This window comes from Lepisma saccharinum, chromosome 11, assembly GCF_977018435.1.
Source record: "Lepisma saccharinum chromosome 11, izLepSacc3.1, whole genome shotgun sequence".
NCBI lineage: Eukaryota > Metazoa > Arthropoda > Insecta > Zygentoma > Lepismatidae > Lepisma > Lepisma saccharinum.
Genome location: NC_139239.1, coordinates 56,024,151 through 56,040,430, shown reverse-complemented (window position 1 = coordinate 56,040,430; position 16,280 = coordinate 56,024,151). Strand labels below are relative to the sequence as shown.

Below are 16,280 nucleotides of genomic sequence, written 5' to 3'. Positions count from 1 at the left end.
ATCCACCACCATCGCCAAAATGGCCGGACGTGACGCCTTAGAATAGGTCGAAAGTGTCTTTTGTACATTAATGGAAAAACCATTAATTCCAAGTTCCCACGTCTGTATAAATCATCTGTGACTCATATCCGGATGAAACTCATATATAAAGTACAACAATAGGCTTAGGTTAGAGTAAGAAAACGAACTCCACAATAGTGTCTTTTGTACATTAATGGAAAAACCATTAATTCCAAACTCCAACGTTTGTATAAATTATCTGTGACTCATATCCGGATGAAACGCATATATAAAGTACAACAATAGGTTAGCTTAGGCCGAAAACGGAATACACAATAGTATCTTTTGTGCACTAATGGAAAATCATTAATTTCAAACTCACACGTGTGCATGAGTCATCGATGACTCATCTCCTCCACCACCCCCGACACGTGGCGCTTGATTAAATAACAATAGCGTCACCCTCGAAATGAATTAAAAAGACATTAATCATAATTAAAAATGACAGAATAACAATAGCCGAGCGTCGTTATGAATAAATTAATGTCCGCCAACGGTAGTATCGTCTGCTAATAGGAGACAATACTTGGCAAAGACTCTGTCTCATGTTGTAAATAAATGTCTCGTTTTTGGTCTCGCCTCGATATACAGCATATACACAGCACAAAATAATTTGTAATAACGTTTTTCTGTTTGATGCATAGTTTCGACAGCTCCAGAAGAGGGCAGAGACGAAACTTCAAATGGCTTGGCATCCATATTCCAACTTTCACTTTGCAGGGATAGATGCGTTGGTATTGCGATCGTCGATATCTGTATTTAGGGTACCGTCGATATCGGTATTTTCGATATCGTCGATATTTTCGATATTCGATATATCGACTCGATATCGATATTAAATCTATCGACCTTCGATATTGATTTTTCGATATCGCACAGCCTAAAGTGAGGTTGACAATGTGGTGTACTACGTGCAAGGTACACCTATCTTCCTCAATTGTAACGTTGAAGAAACAATCAAAACAACACTTTCAGTAATTAGCACTACAACTTTGATTTTCCAGAGTGGATAATGTTTACAGAGAAGCGCGTAAGACAATAGGGTACAGCGACAATAAATTATTGTATCTATTGTGTAAGGTGTTCTTTGTGACTATTCATTCTTCAATTTTATCGTGTCATAGCTACCTCATTTTCGTGTAAGCCAAACGTGGCAGAAGAGCGAAGTAAAATAAACCAAATCAATTGATCAGTTTAGTTTAGAGTTTAGTTCTCTATAAAATTTAGGGTGTGTGAGGAATGAACTTGTGTGAGAAGGCAACCAAAGTCAACCTCACTTCCACGTGGTACACCATGGACTTTTTATCGTAACACCTTTTGTCTTCATCTTCGCGGTTTGCCAAAAATTACAGAAAAGCAACGTACAAGAACCAAATCAAACAAGCAACCATAAGCATTTCTTCTTTTACTTCGATAACACTGTTCTACATATATTTTGTTACAGAAATGAAAGCACCCATTCTTTACTAATCTGAGGCTGTTGAACGCGGAAATGACATTAAGAAAAGACATTGGCTCTTGTCGTGGCGTAACACAAGGGGGAGAGGGGGCATATTCAAGGCACCCATCTCAACTCTAGTATATATGGCAACACTGTTGAGGGTCTGGCACGTTGCATTCCAGTGGTATCACGGCATCCTTTGATATTTCAGATACTTGCCACATTAGCCAGTTTGCATTCAGTTCTGCAGAGTTCGATTTCGTATATGCAGTATATGTAGCGACGTGGTAACACTAGTGGCTGTTTGGCAATATAGCAATCTCAACAGCAGCACTCCATTAACCATTGCGACATGTCGTGTTTTCAGGGAAGTATTTCACCACCTTTGGCTGTTAGCGAACTCCATAAGATAACACAGGCCGAATTAGATTACCTAATTTGGAACTTAGAACCTCCCCCCCCCCCGCCCAAAAGAGCCGAATTGTTGCCCTTACGTCTGCAACAATAGAATCACCTGACGGATGGTATGAAAATCGGAGATCTCCAGCCTCAGGAGGCTAGGCCTCAGCCTCCAGGAGCCTTGAGAGGCTGATGCCGTGTGAGGCCGAGTTGGAGTTCGGAGGCTGTCTGAGGCCGACCATGAACTTGGAAGCTGAGGCCGTGTAAGGCCAGAGGTCGAGTTGGAGGTCGGAGGCTGAGGGCGTGAGAGGCCGAGACCGACCTTGAGCTTGGAAGCTGAGGCCGACATTCAACTCGGAGGCCGGGCCTCGCGAGGCCGAAGTCAAATGGCCATCTCTGGTGAAACTACTACTTGCTACAGACAAAGAATTTCTTCCATTTTTCGATACAAAAGAGAACCTGAAACTGCCATGACAAAGACTTTTTGCATCGATGAATATATCACAAGATCGAGGACTGGAGACTTTTTTTATTGATTCCTCCAAGTTATCTCTCAAAGAAGTTATGCTGCACAACGGCAATGTTCTACCTTCAATTCCTGTTGTCCATACAGTTGACATTAAGGAAACTTATGAAAACATGAACAAATTCTTGGGTTATTGTGAGTGAACTACTTAGTGCTTTGTTATTAATGATTTTTACTTTTCTAGAAATCTATTTCAGTAAGGAAAAGGTTATTTCTCCTTCACAACAGAACAACATTCTTGTGGAGGATTCAGTAACCATATATTCACGGCCGCCCGCTAGATATTTTCTCGGAAGGGTGAAGGGGGGGGGGGGTGGCAGTGTTTGAAGTGGAGGAAACGTGGAGTGATTCTTTTCCCCGGTTAAGAGATATCTCCTGAACCATAAAGCATCACCAGCACTAGGATAATTTGCATAGGCACTTGATCTGCAGCCTTTCACGGCGTCTTTCGTCCGTGATTGCATGCTATAATTTCAAAATTTGAATAGTGTTAAGTCTTTCCAGATGTGTCGGGGGACAAGTATCCCAATGGCCTCCTTCTGCGGACCTCCTTGATATATTTATCGAGTTATGCGCACATTGCTTACGATTGATAGTTACATAGCAAGGAATTATGGTCGTCTTAAAAATAAGATCCAATGCATTGCTTATAGGTAACATGAATTATGCCGTAACTTCAAATTAAGAGCCAATCTTAGAAAATGAAGTGCATATTCAGTAAGAAACAGCTACTTTCCTTTCTGTAACAGAAAAAAAGTGAGCATTTGTAAGACAGTGTAATTTGTTGTTAAGTGTCTTAATGCCTTCGCATTAAGTGAAGGTCCTCAGTGCAAATGCACCCATAATTTTAATTCCAACCAGTCAAACATTCCTAAGTAAAAAAATGTTCAGTTTTTTATGGATTGTTTTCTTTCTTCGTTCAAGAAAGACTTCAAAGGCATTAAGAGAACTTTCTTGAAGTTATAAATTCAATGGAAAGGCGGGAGACTAACCCGATTTTCCGCGGATTATTGTTGTTTTCCAGAACTGTGACTCACTACTTTGACAAGGAAAAGTGACGAAAGGTGGTTCTGCTCCCTTCCCACCTCTGCATCTTCATCTTCTTCCGACCTCCAGTTCCCTCTCCTTCACAGTCGGATTAAAACTTTCTCTTTCCAAGCTTAATTTTTTTTTTCCTGGCGTCTCTCTGCGTGACTTATTGTGGGAATGGGAGGTTGGTGACCGGCGTGACAAATATACGCTAAGTCTTCGTAAGGATATAGTTGTACTTTGCTTTCTCTTTGATACAGAAGTTAGTTTTTCATCAACTCTAAGAACAACGCCATTATGGGTATATTAGATGATACTACCACAGTGTTTTATTTAGTAGCAGACTCGATGGCCTAGCGCGTTGAGAGGTCGACTTACGATCTCGCCACTGAAAATTCCAGGTTCTACTCCTGTCCTGGGCATGGATGTTCCTTTGTGAATGTCTCTTAATCAATTAGACTTAATCATTATTCGTCCTTCGCGTTGCTATGTCAATTGTTAGAGAAAAACTGGTATTTGATTAACAAATATGTTATTACTATTATTTATACTGGCCTTCCCGATGGCGTAACGTTGTCGCCTTGTAATCAAGGTGGCCGGGTTCAATACCCGATGAAGGCACATTGCACAGTGGTTTGGATTCCCCTTTAAACTGTAGGTCCAATACCAATTAGCCTTTCAGTGCATAAAGTGGACTTAAACAGCAATTCAATTGAATTATTGTTTATCCAACTAAACGCACGCCCATAAAATTAGGCGGGTGGCAGAAGTTCGCGCTGTTTCCTCGTCGGAGTACAGCCCCGTGTGTTCGGAGGTTTAAGAGAATGAAAGATCTCGTTGTAGAGTTGGTATTTGTAATCCATGAGATACAAACTGATAGTATTTGCTCGAAAGGTCAGGGATGTCAACTGTATGGTGTATGCCCAGGCTTGACGCTCGTACTGGCAACGTAGCCCGGTTGACGTTGCCACACAGTGCGCGGGAACCCGCTCTCTGCTTGCTTTCCACACGTGGCACCAGCGCAATGGATGATATTCAGTGTGACGTCAGCGGCGGAGAGCATGATGGGAAATCTGGCCAAACCGCACGTGCTCCGGCACTCGGTCCGGCAAGCCATAGCAAGCGTGAAGCGAAGCAAATGCTGCTTGCATGAAAATGACCCGATGTTTAACATTTTTAATTGTATTACTATTATTGTATATTTTCAAATGAAGTTTCCTTTTGGTGAATTAATGCGTTGTGTATGTGTGTATGGTTAAGATGGCGTGATTTTTCCAATGCGGGGTGAAATATGAATCGTATTTTAAAGGCAAGTACTGTGTTTATGACTAGCGTTATATGACTTTTAAGCTACTCTTTACATCTGCATGCTTTGCAACGCGTGTGGTTGCTGTACGATCTCTAAAAATGTTCACAGAAAATTTAAAATACTGCTTATCAATCAGCGGATGCGTTCGCAGTATGCGTATATTTGGATATACTTTTCAACATATCTAATATGCCTGTCTTAATACACATACGAAAAGTGGCAGTGATACGTTACGGCCTTAAAAAATATAGTACACAATTTTGTACTTCGGAACATTTCTATAAATTATCATTTTCACGAGACAAAGTTTGTTTTTAATTCACTTTAATTTTATTTTAAATTCCCTCCACCGGGAATCGAATTTCGGATCCTTCGATTACAAGGGGATAGAATTAGCCACTGCACTATCGGATAGGTCCGATTGATTTCATGAAAAACAGGCTCCATAGTCCTGTATTTTTTCCATATATTACATAGCTTTATACAACGTTGTTTTGTGGCAAATAGCAGCTTTTTAGATACTCTGGTCATTGTTGAAGTCTAAGTTTGGTATTAATCTAATGTGAAAGTCTAAATTTGGTTTATAATCGTTATATTTGTACCTTGTACCGTCTGTCCTGCGAAACTTTTGCCGGAATCATGGCCGCGGGCGTGCTTTCGCGCAATGAATTGTGGGGGAAGTTGTTCGCTGAATATCATCCATTCTGCCCAGCCGCCTATTTTCATAGCCGTGCATTTAGTACAAATACTAAGAGCATCCTCGATGACTTAGTGGTGACATCGTCACCTGGTTAGCTCGAGGTGGTTCTTGGTTCGATCTCCAATGGAGATACGTTGCACAGTGGTTAATATCCTCCTTTGAACTGTAGATCCAGTCCCGATTTATTGGTTGATTTCGTTTATTTTACTTCGCTTATCTGCCACTTTTGGCTAATAGCAAAGATGAGGATGAGTGATGGTAGGATGGAAATTAATGAAGGGACACTCAAAAATAACACTCGAACCAGAGACTCCTGATGCCGTAGTGTGCTGTGCTAACGATCCAGTCTCTACTAGCCGATCTGAGCATAAGGTGGACTCCAAGCAACTTTGACCTTCAAATCCGGGCCTGTTCACGTGATTTGCTTGTTTGTCTTTAATCAATTTAAACTAATCACCATTCATCCTCGTTGTCACGATTAACCCGAAGAAAGAGATAATCAACCTATCAAGGCAAATACAAAATTTACGAATGCTAGTACTTAAACCTAATTATCCATTGTAAATAAGGCTTGTAGATTGTATACAGTTGAAACAGGCAAGCAAAAACCCAGTCACAAAGTGCATTATAAGTACACTTTGTGTTCAGATAGGTTAATCTTAACTGGACCTACAGTTTAAAGTGGGATCCGAATCACTTTGGTGTGTGCCTCCACAGGAGATCGAACCCGGAACCACTTAATTACAAAGATACAGCATTATAACTGCACAATCGGAGAGAGAGAGCTTGTTACATACATAAAAAAATCAAGCAACCGAGACTTTAACTCTTTTTGTACAATGTTACGTACGTTCAGACACATGAAACTTACACTGGTTATTAAAAGTGTCTGTGTGGATATTTTTAAAATATTAAACTAGAAAATTATGCTCCACAGGAACGTTCAGTATGCGGAAAAGGTTATTAAGCTGTAAAAAAGTTTCTATTAGAAGTAGAAACAAACATGAATAAAATACAGCTGTGAAGTCGCTTGCAAAATTTTCTATGCATATGGATGGTCTCTGTGGGTATACCGGGTGGCCAGAATTAAAATTACCCAACTCAGAGCCCTCTGTAGCCTGTTTGAGGCATCGTAGAACTCTGAAATTTAGTGAATCCACTATGCAGACCATGGGGAAGAAGATGGCGATAAAAAAAGTTCAATTTTCCGACACCAGGTTGAAATGTGGCACTGTACTTTCATGATGGGTTGTAATAATGACGTAAACTGCTCCAATTGGTTATGGATTTGCATTTACCTTGCAATCTTGCAATAAATGAGAGATTATTTTGTCGCAATTTCCAGCCACTAATTAATAACTCAGCTAAATCACTTAACGTGAGTGCTGAACAAAAGTACAGCGCCTTGAATAACGTAGTGTGGGAAACGGCACGGTTCTGGCCTCTCTGGCTGATTCCACTCGAAAATGATACCGCTAGAGGCGCTGGTGTTGGTCTCGGTGCATGGCATTCGTCTGCTTATAATGGAAGTAAATGGAGTTTTCGCTGCAACGTCTGATTCTTTTACATGAAGCATTTCTATTAATGTGATAATTGCTATGATATTTGGTACAGTGGTCGCGAAGATATTAACGAACATTCTAGACAGTCGACCACGTCCTGTTATCGTTATACTTTCATTAATAATGCGGGAGAAAAATACGCGTGGAATGCTCTTGGTAACTAAATTTTTATGTATGAATTAGGTTCATTATTATTATTATCATCATCATCATTTCTGTTAAAGATATACACTGAAGCATTTATATTTTTTATATTTACTGTCTATTTTCTTCCACTTTAAACTAATCGCGGCAATGATGATAATGATGATTGCATGAAACGACAAGGGGAGTGCCATCGACATGAGTATAAGGAAACTTTCAGACCAATGGGACAAGCGACACGAGATATTTACACTGATGTGACTAGTGACACAGACACTTCCAGACTGTAAAATAGCATTCATTGCGCATTAGGGTCGAAACAGCAAACGACACGTTCATATGTCGTATTCGCATGCTTCTTGTTTTTTCGGTCGGAAAGCTCCTTAAAGGAAGGGTGCTCAGACCGAAGAGACGCGCTACAGGGGAAGTTCCCAACTAAGTGACAAGCGACAGCCTTGAAGCGGCACTTCAGTCTATTAGCAAGCGTTTGCTGCTAATTGTGTGAACAACAGATCTAGGCGACACGATAAGCCACACGTGTCGCTTTGTCGCTTGTGTGTCGCTCAAACTGGACCATTTCCTTAATAGCTTGCAACGTGTTGCCGTGGTTTGTTCGCGCATGCGCGATGCAATGATTGTCTTGCTTTAGGGATATTGCGCACCAAAGCGGCACGCGACATTTATCGCTTGAGGATTTCACCAACCGAACGCTGGCCTGTGCTGCCGTCATGCCTTTACAATGTGAAATGTTGCTCTTGATTGGCTCGTTTCCAAGCAACATGTGTCGCGTCTCGCTTCGGTATGAAAGTTGCCTTGGACCGAAAGACCCGTGTCGCTTTGGTGTGAAATCCTCGTATCGTTTGTCGCGTGTCGCTTTGGTCTAAAATCTCCTTGAGGGAAAATGTGCAGTCAGAGCTTGTGTCCCTACGGTTCGAAAGGCTGCATTGATTAGAGACTGCTCGCTTTCAAGCGACACTTGTGGTTTGTCGCCTTGCTATGAAAAATATCTCTCAGGATACTATTTATGTTCTAATAATATAGAAAAATAAACTCTAATACATAGTCCAAGACCTGACGTCCGGAATCACATTGCGATGTTTCTTCTTGTGTTACGCACGTCTGCTATTTATTTATTCATTTTATTTTACCTTTTTCCCCATTTAATGCCATTTCGTGACTGAAAATCACTCCACAAATATAACTGTTTCCAGCAATTCACGTACCGCCTTTCAAGACAAACAAACTACATAATATATTCCAAAAACTAACAAAGCCGCATTACTTTCATAAGAAAATTAGCACTGACACTGATCGCACTGTCATCTATGTTTCTCATCCGTCTGGGGAACCAGTTTCTTGGGTTGTTTTCCACACAACGTTATTCAAGGCGCTGTAACAAAAGTTCGGAAGTGATCACCATGCCAGCCATTAAATAAGAAAGAACGTGCATTGCTGGTGAAGTTATTTTATCAGAACGGCAGTAATAGTGCAGCTGCATATTGAACACTGTTGTACGGGCAGAAACCAACAGTACAGATTTGTATACCTGACTTATGTTTTTCAATATTAATTATTACAGCGCCACATTTCAATCTAGTGGCGGAAAATTGAACTATTTATTTCTATCGTCATCCTCTTCCCCATGGTCTGCATAGTGGATTCACCAAATTTCAGAGTTCTACGATGCATCAAACAGGCTACAGAGGGCTCTGAGTTGAGTAACTTTAATTCTGGCCATACGGTATATTAGAGAAAGATATATTTTTTACATATTTTCTGCATTATAGGACTATTTATTGTGGCATATTCATTTAAAACTGCGTTTTTTCAAATTACGAGGTGTACTGGCAACATTGGTCGTGTCAGAGGGCAGAATCGGGTGTGCCTATGTAGATATATGTAATTAATATTTTGTACGATAATTTTCAAATCTCTAATTTCATCTGGACATTTATTGACATTCCACGTATTTTCTTATAAAATTAATTACAGATTTAGCAACTTGCAATACTTTACAAGTTTCTCTCTGGCGTAGTCTCCTGAGAGATCTCTTTCACATTCTCGTAACAATCTCTTCCGTCCCCCTAGTAACGGACCTCGCGAAACATTCTGTTCTGGGCATTAATTCCGTTTATCGCCTACGTGACCCCAGACAGCGCCTTCCGATTTTATTACGTCTTCTGGGCGTGCGGACGTGCTACGTGATCCTGTATTTCACATGCAATGTCTACCTGTTACCCCACTTCACTGATACACGGAACTACTGGTTTTGGTAAAGATCAAAGATGGTTTCCGTAAACTATGCAGTCGTGTATCTTCATCTTGAAAACGAAAGGGCTTACTGGTATTAGTTTAATTGATACTCAGATAGGCCAATCGCGGTGAATCCACCACAAACATCTATTCTTTCTCTTAAAAGAGGCCTCACTTTTTACCCCAATAAGCCAAACTGTGTCATCCGTATTAACTTCACAACAAACATAACTTTAATATCAACCTTTGTATGGGTAGCAAGATTAAAATCATTTTTCGGTGTTCAAATGATTATGCACGAAAGCGCAAAATTTATACTATCACTCTCAATCTCTCAAAACTTTTATTAAAATGTGCAATGATAACACTATTAAGCCTTGTTTCAGTGATTAATAAAACACTCAAAATGCTGAAAAAGGCAGAATTTATCGTAAAAAAAACACACGTTTGAACCTTACAGCAAGGTCCTCTTCAGACTCTGAACCAACTTCAAATGAAATAAAGGCCAAACAGGAAATTATGTATACACACACACATAGCTACCGTTTACACACAAGAATGTGTGAAAGTTTCTTATCTGGGACATTCCTTTCCAGGTATTCCTCCAAGTGGCGTCTCTTGTCAAGTAATTGACATATCACCTGACAGGTACCTAAATAATGTATTGGTGCCATTCTCTTGTCATTTCGCTCACGCCTGGATGTGGAGGGATTCCTTATCTCGTGGTCTTCTCTATTTCTTCGTTCTTCTTCCTCCTCCATCCTTCTTATCCTTTCCACTCTCTATAACACACTCTCTTCCATTCTATGTTGATCTTAATTCCTCAATTCCAGTTAATTATGTATTTTCTTCGCTATTTACTTGGCCTCTTTCCATTTCCTCACTACATCTCTCTTCTCCCTTCCTATCCGCTTAGCCTCATCCCACTATGTCAGGTTCAGTTTCTCTCGTGTGTTTGAATATCACATTTCTCTCTCTTTAGTCTTACGTCATCCATATGTTGCTTCAACCTGTCTTTCAGTCTGTTTTTTCTCCCAATGTATACACTATCACATTCTTTGAACTTCACCTCGTAGATAATCCCTTCGTCTTCTCTGTTTTATTCCTTCTTCTTGTTCGCGTTATTCGCTATTCTTAATATGCTGTGTTCTCCCTTCCTGTATGTTTTTATGACCGCTTTCCTAAGCACATTGCATATCTTTTCTGTTGTCTTCCCCATACTCCATTAGCCAAACCATCTCGCTTTTCTCTCTTCTCTATCTCCTCTTTCTTTCTCTTCCTCCTCTCCTGTTGTTCTATCTTTCTTTTTCTTACTTCTTCTGTTTGTCAATTCTGTTTTCCTTCTCGTAGCCATTATTTTCCAGCTGTTCCCATGGGTTACTTATTTTGCTTTCTTTTTCAAATTCTTTGTGCATGTTTTCTTGATTGTGCCTTTCATATTCTTTATAATATTTATTTTCGCCCCTAACTCACATCACTTCTTTTGTGACAGAACACCACTGCTGAACACTTCTTCTGATACCAAGCGGTCTCAATATCTTTTCCTTTCTCCCCTTTTCATCAATATATCTAGGAAACTTATATTCTCTTCCTGTTCTATTTCAAGACCCAGCAATATCACTCTTTCTTCATCTTCTATTTCTTTGACAAATATGTGCAGTTATCTCTTTCTTCCCCTCCATATGCCAAACCAAACGTCCACGTATCCGCAAAACAGAATCACTTTGTCCCCTCCTTTTTCGATCACTTCCTTTTCCCATTCATTCATTACCAATTCAAACAACACTGGGCTATAGCTAGAGTCTATATTCAGTCCTTCACTCATTTTCAACATTTTATCACCCACTTTGCTGAAACCATTATTCCAAATGGCTTCCAGCGCTTTCACTACGCGTTCACCGTCCGATTCTCCTATAATTTCTTGTCCCATTTTCTTCCTAACAAGGCCCACTTCCTGTCTCCTCTTGATGTTGGGAACATGCTTTTCACATCTAAGCTAAACGTAGTTGTCTTTTCCCCATTCACCTTCAGTCCTTTTATACCTTCCACCACCTGCTCACTGTTCCTCACTGCTCTGCTTTCTTGCTCTTTCACTAACACCCCAATTACCTTTATCAACTTATTCTCTAAGGGTTCCAAAATATTGTCCCTGCAATCTATTACTGGTCTCAACTTTATCTCCTCTTTGTGTATCTTGGGAAAGCCTTTTAAACTGGGTAGTCTTCCTGTTTCCTTCATGCACTTTTTGAATCCTCTCCTCGCACAGTTTTTTATTATCTTCTCTTTAATTGTTTGTTACTCCTCTGTTTCACAAATCTCCTCACTGTCCTTTTCAGATCTTCATTCTTCCTCTCGTGCCATTCTTTTTCTATCACCACAATGGCTTCTCCCTTATCTGTCTGCTCCACCACTACATCACTTCCTGTCTTGATTTTCTTCATACTTTCCCTTTCCTTCTGACTCAAATTATCTAATCTTCTCTGCTTTTCCACTCCTTTCTTCAATATGGCTCCTGTTCTCCATCTCATTTTGTATCTTTATGCTTCATCTTTCATCTGTAGCACTGCTTCCTCGATGTCGTATATAACTTCATTATCCACATTTCTATCTTTCACTTTAAAACCTCGGCCTAGTTTCAAAAAGGCATCATCTTCTTTCGATATTTCTAACTCCCCGGTTACCACAACTCTTTTTCTGCTGTCCTCTTTCTCCTCTTGCCCTTCTTCTTTCCATCCTAGTGTCTCCTTCCTTCTTCATCTTCATTTTTATCATCTCTCAACTTTTCCTGCCAGCTTCTCATTTCGTGAAAATATATTCTCTCGTAAATATGGCTAGGCCATCTTCTGTAGTTTCTTCTGTTCTTGTCAGGTTCTCCTTTATTCTTTTTATCTCCTTTCTTCTCGCCCTTATTTCATTCCATATAATTTCTTTCTCCATTTTCTGTACAAGTATCTTCAAGAACAGTTTTTGAGAGAATATTTGGAGAGGGGCACAACGCTGAAAGAATTGAAGATAAATAAGAAAGGAGTGAATAACCGCACCAGGAGTTGCTCTTCCATTCAGTCCCTTCTTATTTATTTTCAGTCTTTTCGGCGTTGTGCCCCTCTCCAAATATTCTCTCAAAATCTGAACAGAGGAGTGACAAACAATTAAAGAGAAGATCATAAAAAACTGTGCGAGGAGAGGATTCAAAAAGTGCATGAAGGAAACAGGAAGACTACCCAGTTTAAAAGGCTTTCCCAAGATACACAAAGAGGAGATAAAGTTGAGACCAGTAATAGATTGCAGGGACAATATTTTGGAACCCTTAGAGAATAAGTTGATAAAGGTAATTGGGGTGTTAGTGAAAGAGCAAGAAAGCAGAGCAGTGAGGAACAGTGAGCAGGTGGTGGAAGGTATAAAAGGACTGAAGGTGAATGGGGAAAATACAACTACGTTTAGCTTAGATGTGAAAAGCATGTTCCCAACATCAAGAGGAGACAGGAAGTGGGCCTTGTTAGGAAGAAAATGGGACAAGAAATTATAGGAGAATCGGACGGTGAACGCGTAGTGAAAGCGCTGGAAGCCATTTGGAATAATGGTTTCAGCAAAGTGGGTGATAAAATGTTGAAAATGAGTGAAGGACTGAATATAGACTCTAGCTATAGCCCAGTGTTGTTTGAATTGGTAATGAATGAATGGGCATTCAATAGGCATCCGAAGTAGAACCCAAGCTATGGCTCCTCAAATTGGAGGTTGTCGCGCAAGAAAAAAGTGACAATCGTTACAGGGCTAGGAAACACTAAAGTATGGAAGCCAAATAGAACAAATACAAATACTTTGACGTTGTAAACACAGTGTATGGCTATTTAAAATTTGATGAATTATTTTGAATTACCCTGTATATTAGGGTATTTTGCACTACACGATGTGCTAGAAGGAAACGAGCAACTTGTTAGGCACACAAATAGGTGTGCTTAAGTAACATTTTCTCATCTCCATTTGGAATTTTTCCTCCTTTTTTTCGAAGCTTTCTTCTGACTTTTCACATCCCTTTGGCGCTTTAATTTTTACAATTTTTTGTAAGATTTTTTTTCTAAGTGTTTTTTTTTTTTTTCATTTTTGATGCAAATAAATCCGATCGCAACTTTACGTAGAGCATCAGTTCCCCACCATTAATTATGTTCTCATACCTAGCAATGTTTCCCAGCGCCGGCAAACAAAGGCCATCAGGAAATCAAATCAGCAACTACTCATGTTCTGTACTTTATTGACTTCGCAGCCGCAACCAGTGCTGCTTTTAAAGCAATATTTGCATTGTTCCTAATTGTATTTGCTCTGTCAATTCGACTAACAATAGCAACCTTCTCTTTTCCAGGTTCGATGACGTGAACGAGGTGATCGACGACTCTCTCCCAAACCCGGTCCACGAGATGACAGACAGCCTGGTGGACCAGGAGATCATCCTCGAGATATGACCCGAGACCCGCGCCCTGGGTCATGGCAATTGGAGTGAGGTCATCTGCAGGGACGCGGGTTGACCCTTCACCCCCTGCAGAGTGGGAAGGTGGGAAACGCTAACGGACCATCCCCTGACAGCAAAACGAAACGGAAAATGAATAAGACTTGAAAGGGGAATGGCCGTGCAGAGTGATAACATTACGGTACAGGGTGGCTCGAAAGTAACTTCCTCCTGGCAAGCAGAACGAACGGTGATTTAATTTCTGCCTACAAATGTTTTACAGTAAACAAAATAACCAATATGAAAGGATTCCCAAGAAATTAAGACAATCGTGGGGCAGTTTTCGAACTCATCTTGTAGATTTCACTTGATAATGGCCAAAGTAGTGGTATTTACACACTATCTGGAAGTTTAGAGAGAAAATAAAATTATAAAAGATATTATCGCCCTTATCCGATATAAGCTGGCGACATTATCTTAAAACCTATCTACCTGTAAATTTACTTTTAGCGCACACGCCAGTAACCTCGAAGGCTATGCTGGAAGTTACGTTACAGTAAGATTTTGAAAAAGATCTCGTTTCTAATCATGCGATGTACTAAATTGTGAGAAACATTTAGAATTCTCTATAATTGAGGGGACTCTTGATTGTATTTATAATTGTCTACATATTTGTAACAGTTTTGTGGTGTAACATACCTCCTTTTTTGTTACAAAGCAAGGTTCAAAGAAGAATTCTAGCTTTTCAGAATTTAAAATTTCAGAGAGCAAGGCCTAAATTAAGCAGAGTCTTACGTTAGTTAATCGCCTTCAAATCTAAAGAAAATAACATGGACGTATTTATTCCATATCCGGGACTTCCCGATGGCGTAGTGGTAACGTCGTCGGCTTGTAATCAAGAGGTACCGGTTTCGATATCCGGTGGAGGTACATTAGGGGTTCGGATCCCACTATAAACTGTAGGTCCAATCCCGATTAGCCTTACTGTGCATAAAGTTAACTTAAAACATCAAATCAATCAAACAATCAATCATTTTATTTCCGGTAACTGTACATTGACTTCAATCGTACACTGAACGGATCTGGAAAATCGAAACTTAAAATTTCACGATCTAATTTCGCACAGTAAAGGAATCTTCCAAATCTAAGACCTGACAGGAATCTCAAAAGTCGAAAATACGAAACCCTTTACAGTACTCAAGGACAGTTAACCTCTATGCAGTTCAGTAAATTAAAGACCACCAAGTTAGATGTCTCAACTTCATAGATGTCACAGAAAACCAACAGTATTTTCTGTAAAATTCTGTGGTATCTAACACCAATGGTCTTGCCGACAGATATCTTCACAAAAAGCGTTGTGGTTGACCAGTTTGGAAGTAAACTTTCGATCACCCTGTTACTAGTGCATCGAAAATCGAACTCGATGGGGGGCTGCTTCAGAAGTCAAGTGAGATAAACAGACACACGGCGGCGCAAGCGAAGAGCGACACTTTCATCACGATGGCCTACGTGAAGCTGGTGCATGCGACTATCGTGTTTTCGGTCAGAATGTGCGTGTGTTTGTGCGTGTGACTCCGGGTATACGCCGTCCAGACCTTCAGGTGCCGCCGGCTTGGACACGCTTTGGGGGTGAGCCAAAGCCTGAAGTGGAGGGAGGAGATGTGAAGGATCAAGAGACGAAGAAGCGAAGTCCATGCAGAAAACGAACTACAGTGCCAAATTGTAGAATTCCTGATTAAGAGACGAGACTGTTTTTTTTTTTCAGTATTTTGCATTACACGAAAACAAAATGATGTGTTGTAGGATTACAAATACAGTTTACTTTCTTTGTTTTTTCATATGTCAACTGGGCTGTTCAATCATTTCATCTGACCAATCTAACCCTAAGACATGTTTGCTTAATTTAATTTACTTTGTCTCATTTCTGCCACATTTGTCTAATCGCGACGATAGAGATGAGTGCTAAGATTAGATGAATGAAGGCATAGTCACAAATACGTATGGACGACACAACATGAGCCTCGTAGAGCACTTAGGTACGCAGAATTGTTTTTCGAAAGGGGCTGGAATCGTAAATATTACATAGCTGCGTTCTTTGTGGGAGGGGGCAGGATACCCAATAGAATATTTAGTGATTACCATTTCTAACCTTCGTTTTAGAAGTTATTCAAATATTAAAATGGTAATCGGGATCATTTTAAGGAGGGTGCATTTACCACTGATTTTTTTACTGCTTTCCATTCGAAAATTTTATTTTCTCAACGGAGGCTCTAGCCCCATCAGCTCCCTCTCTGCGTACGCCAGTCTGCAAAATGCAGTAAAGACTCTTGATAAAGAGTCACCCCTTACACCCTCCTTACATGTGAAATAAAGCCTGTTTTATTGTACTTCTCCTCAAACACAAGGAGTGTCCTTT

The 16,280-nt window shown here is 40.2% G+C and overlaps 1 protein-coding gene across 2 annotated transcripts in view; it reads left to right on the top strand.

Moving 5' to 3' along the window:
• LOC145995261 (uncharacterized) overlaps positions 1–15,664 on the top strand; it is a 383,578-nt gene extending 367,914 nt beyond the window's left edge. For both annotated transcript variants that reach the window (XM_083131837.1, XM_083131838.1), the window contains exon 6: positions 13,781–15,664. In XM_083131837.1, the coding sequence (XP_082987963.1) occupies positions 13,781–13,880 (100 nt within the window). In that variant the 3' untranslated portion in view covers positions 13,881–15,664. The remainder of the gene's footprint in view (positions 1–13,780) is intronic.
• The last annotated feature ends 616 nt before the right edge of the window (positions 15,665–16,280 follow it).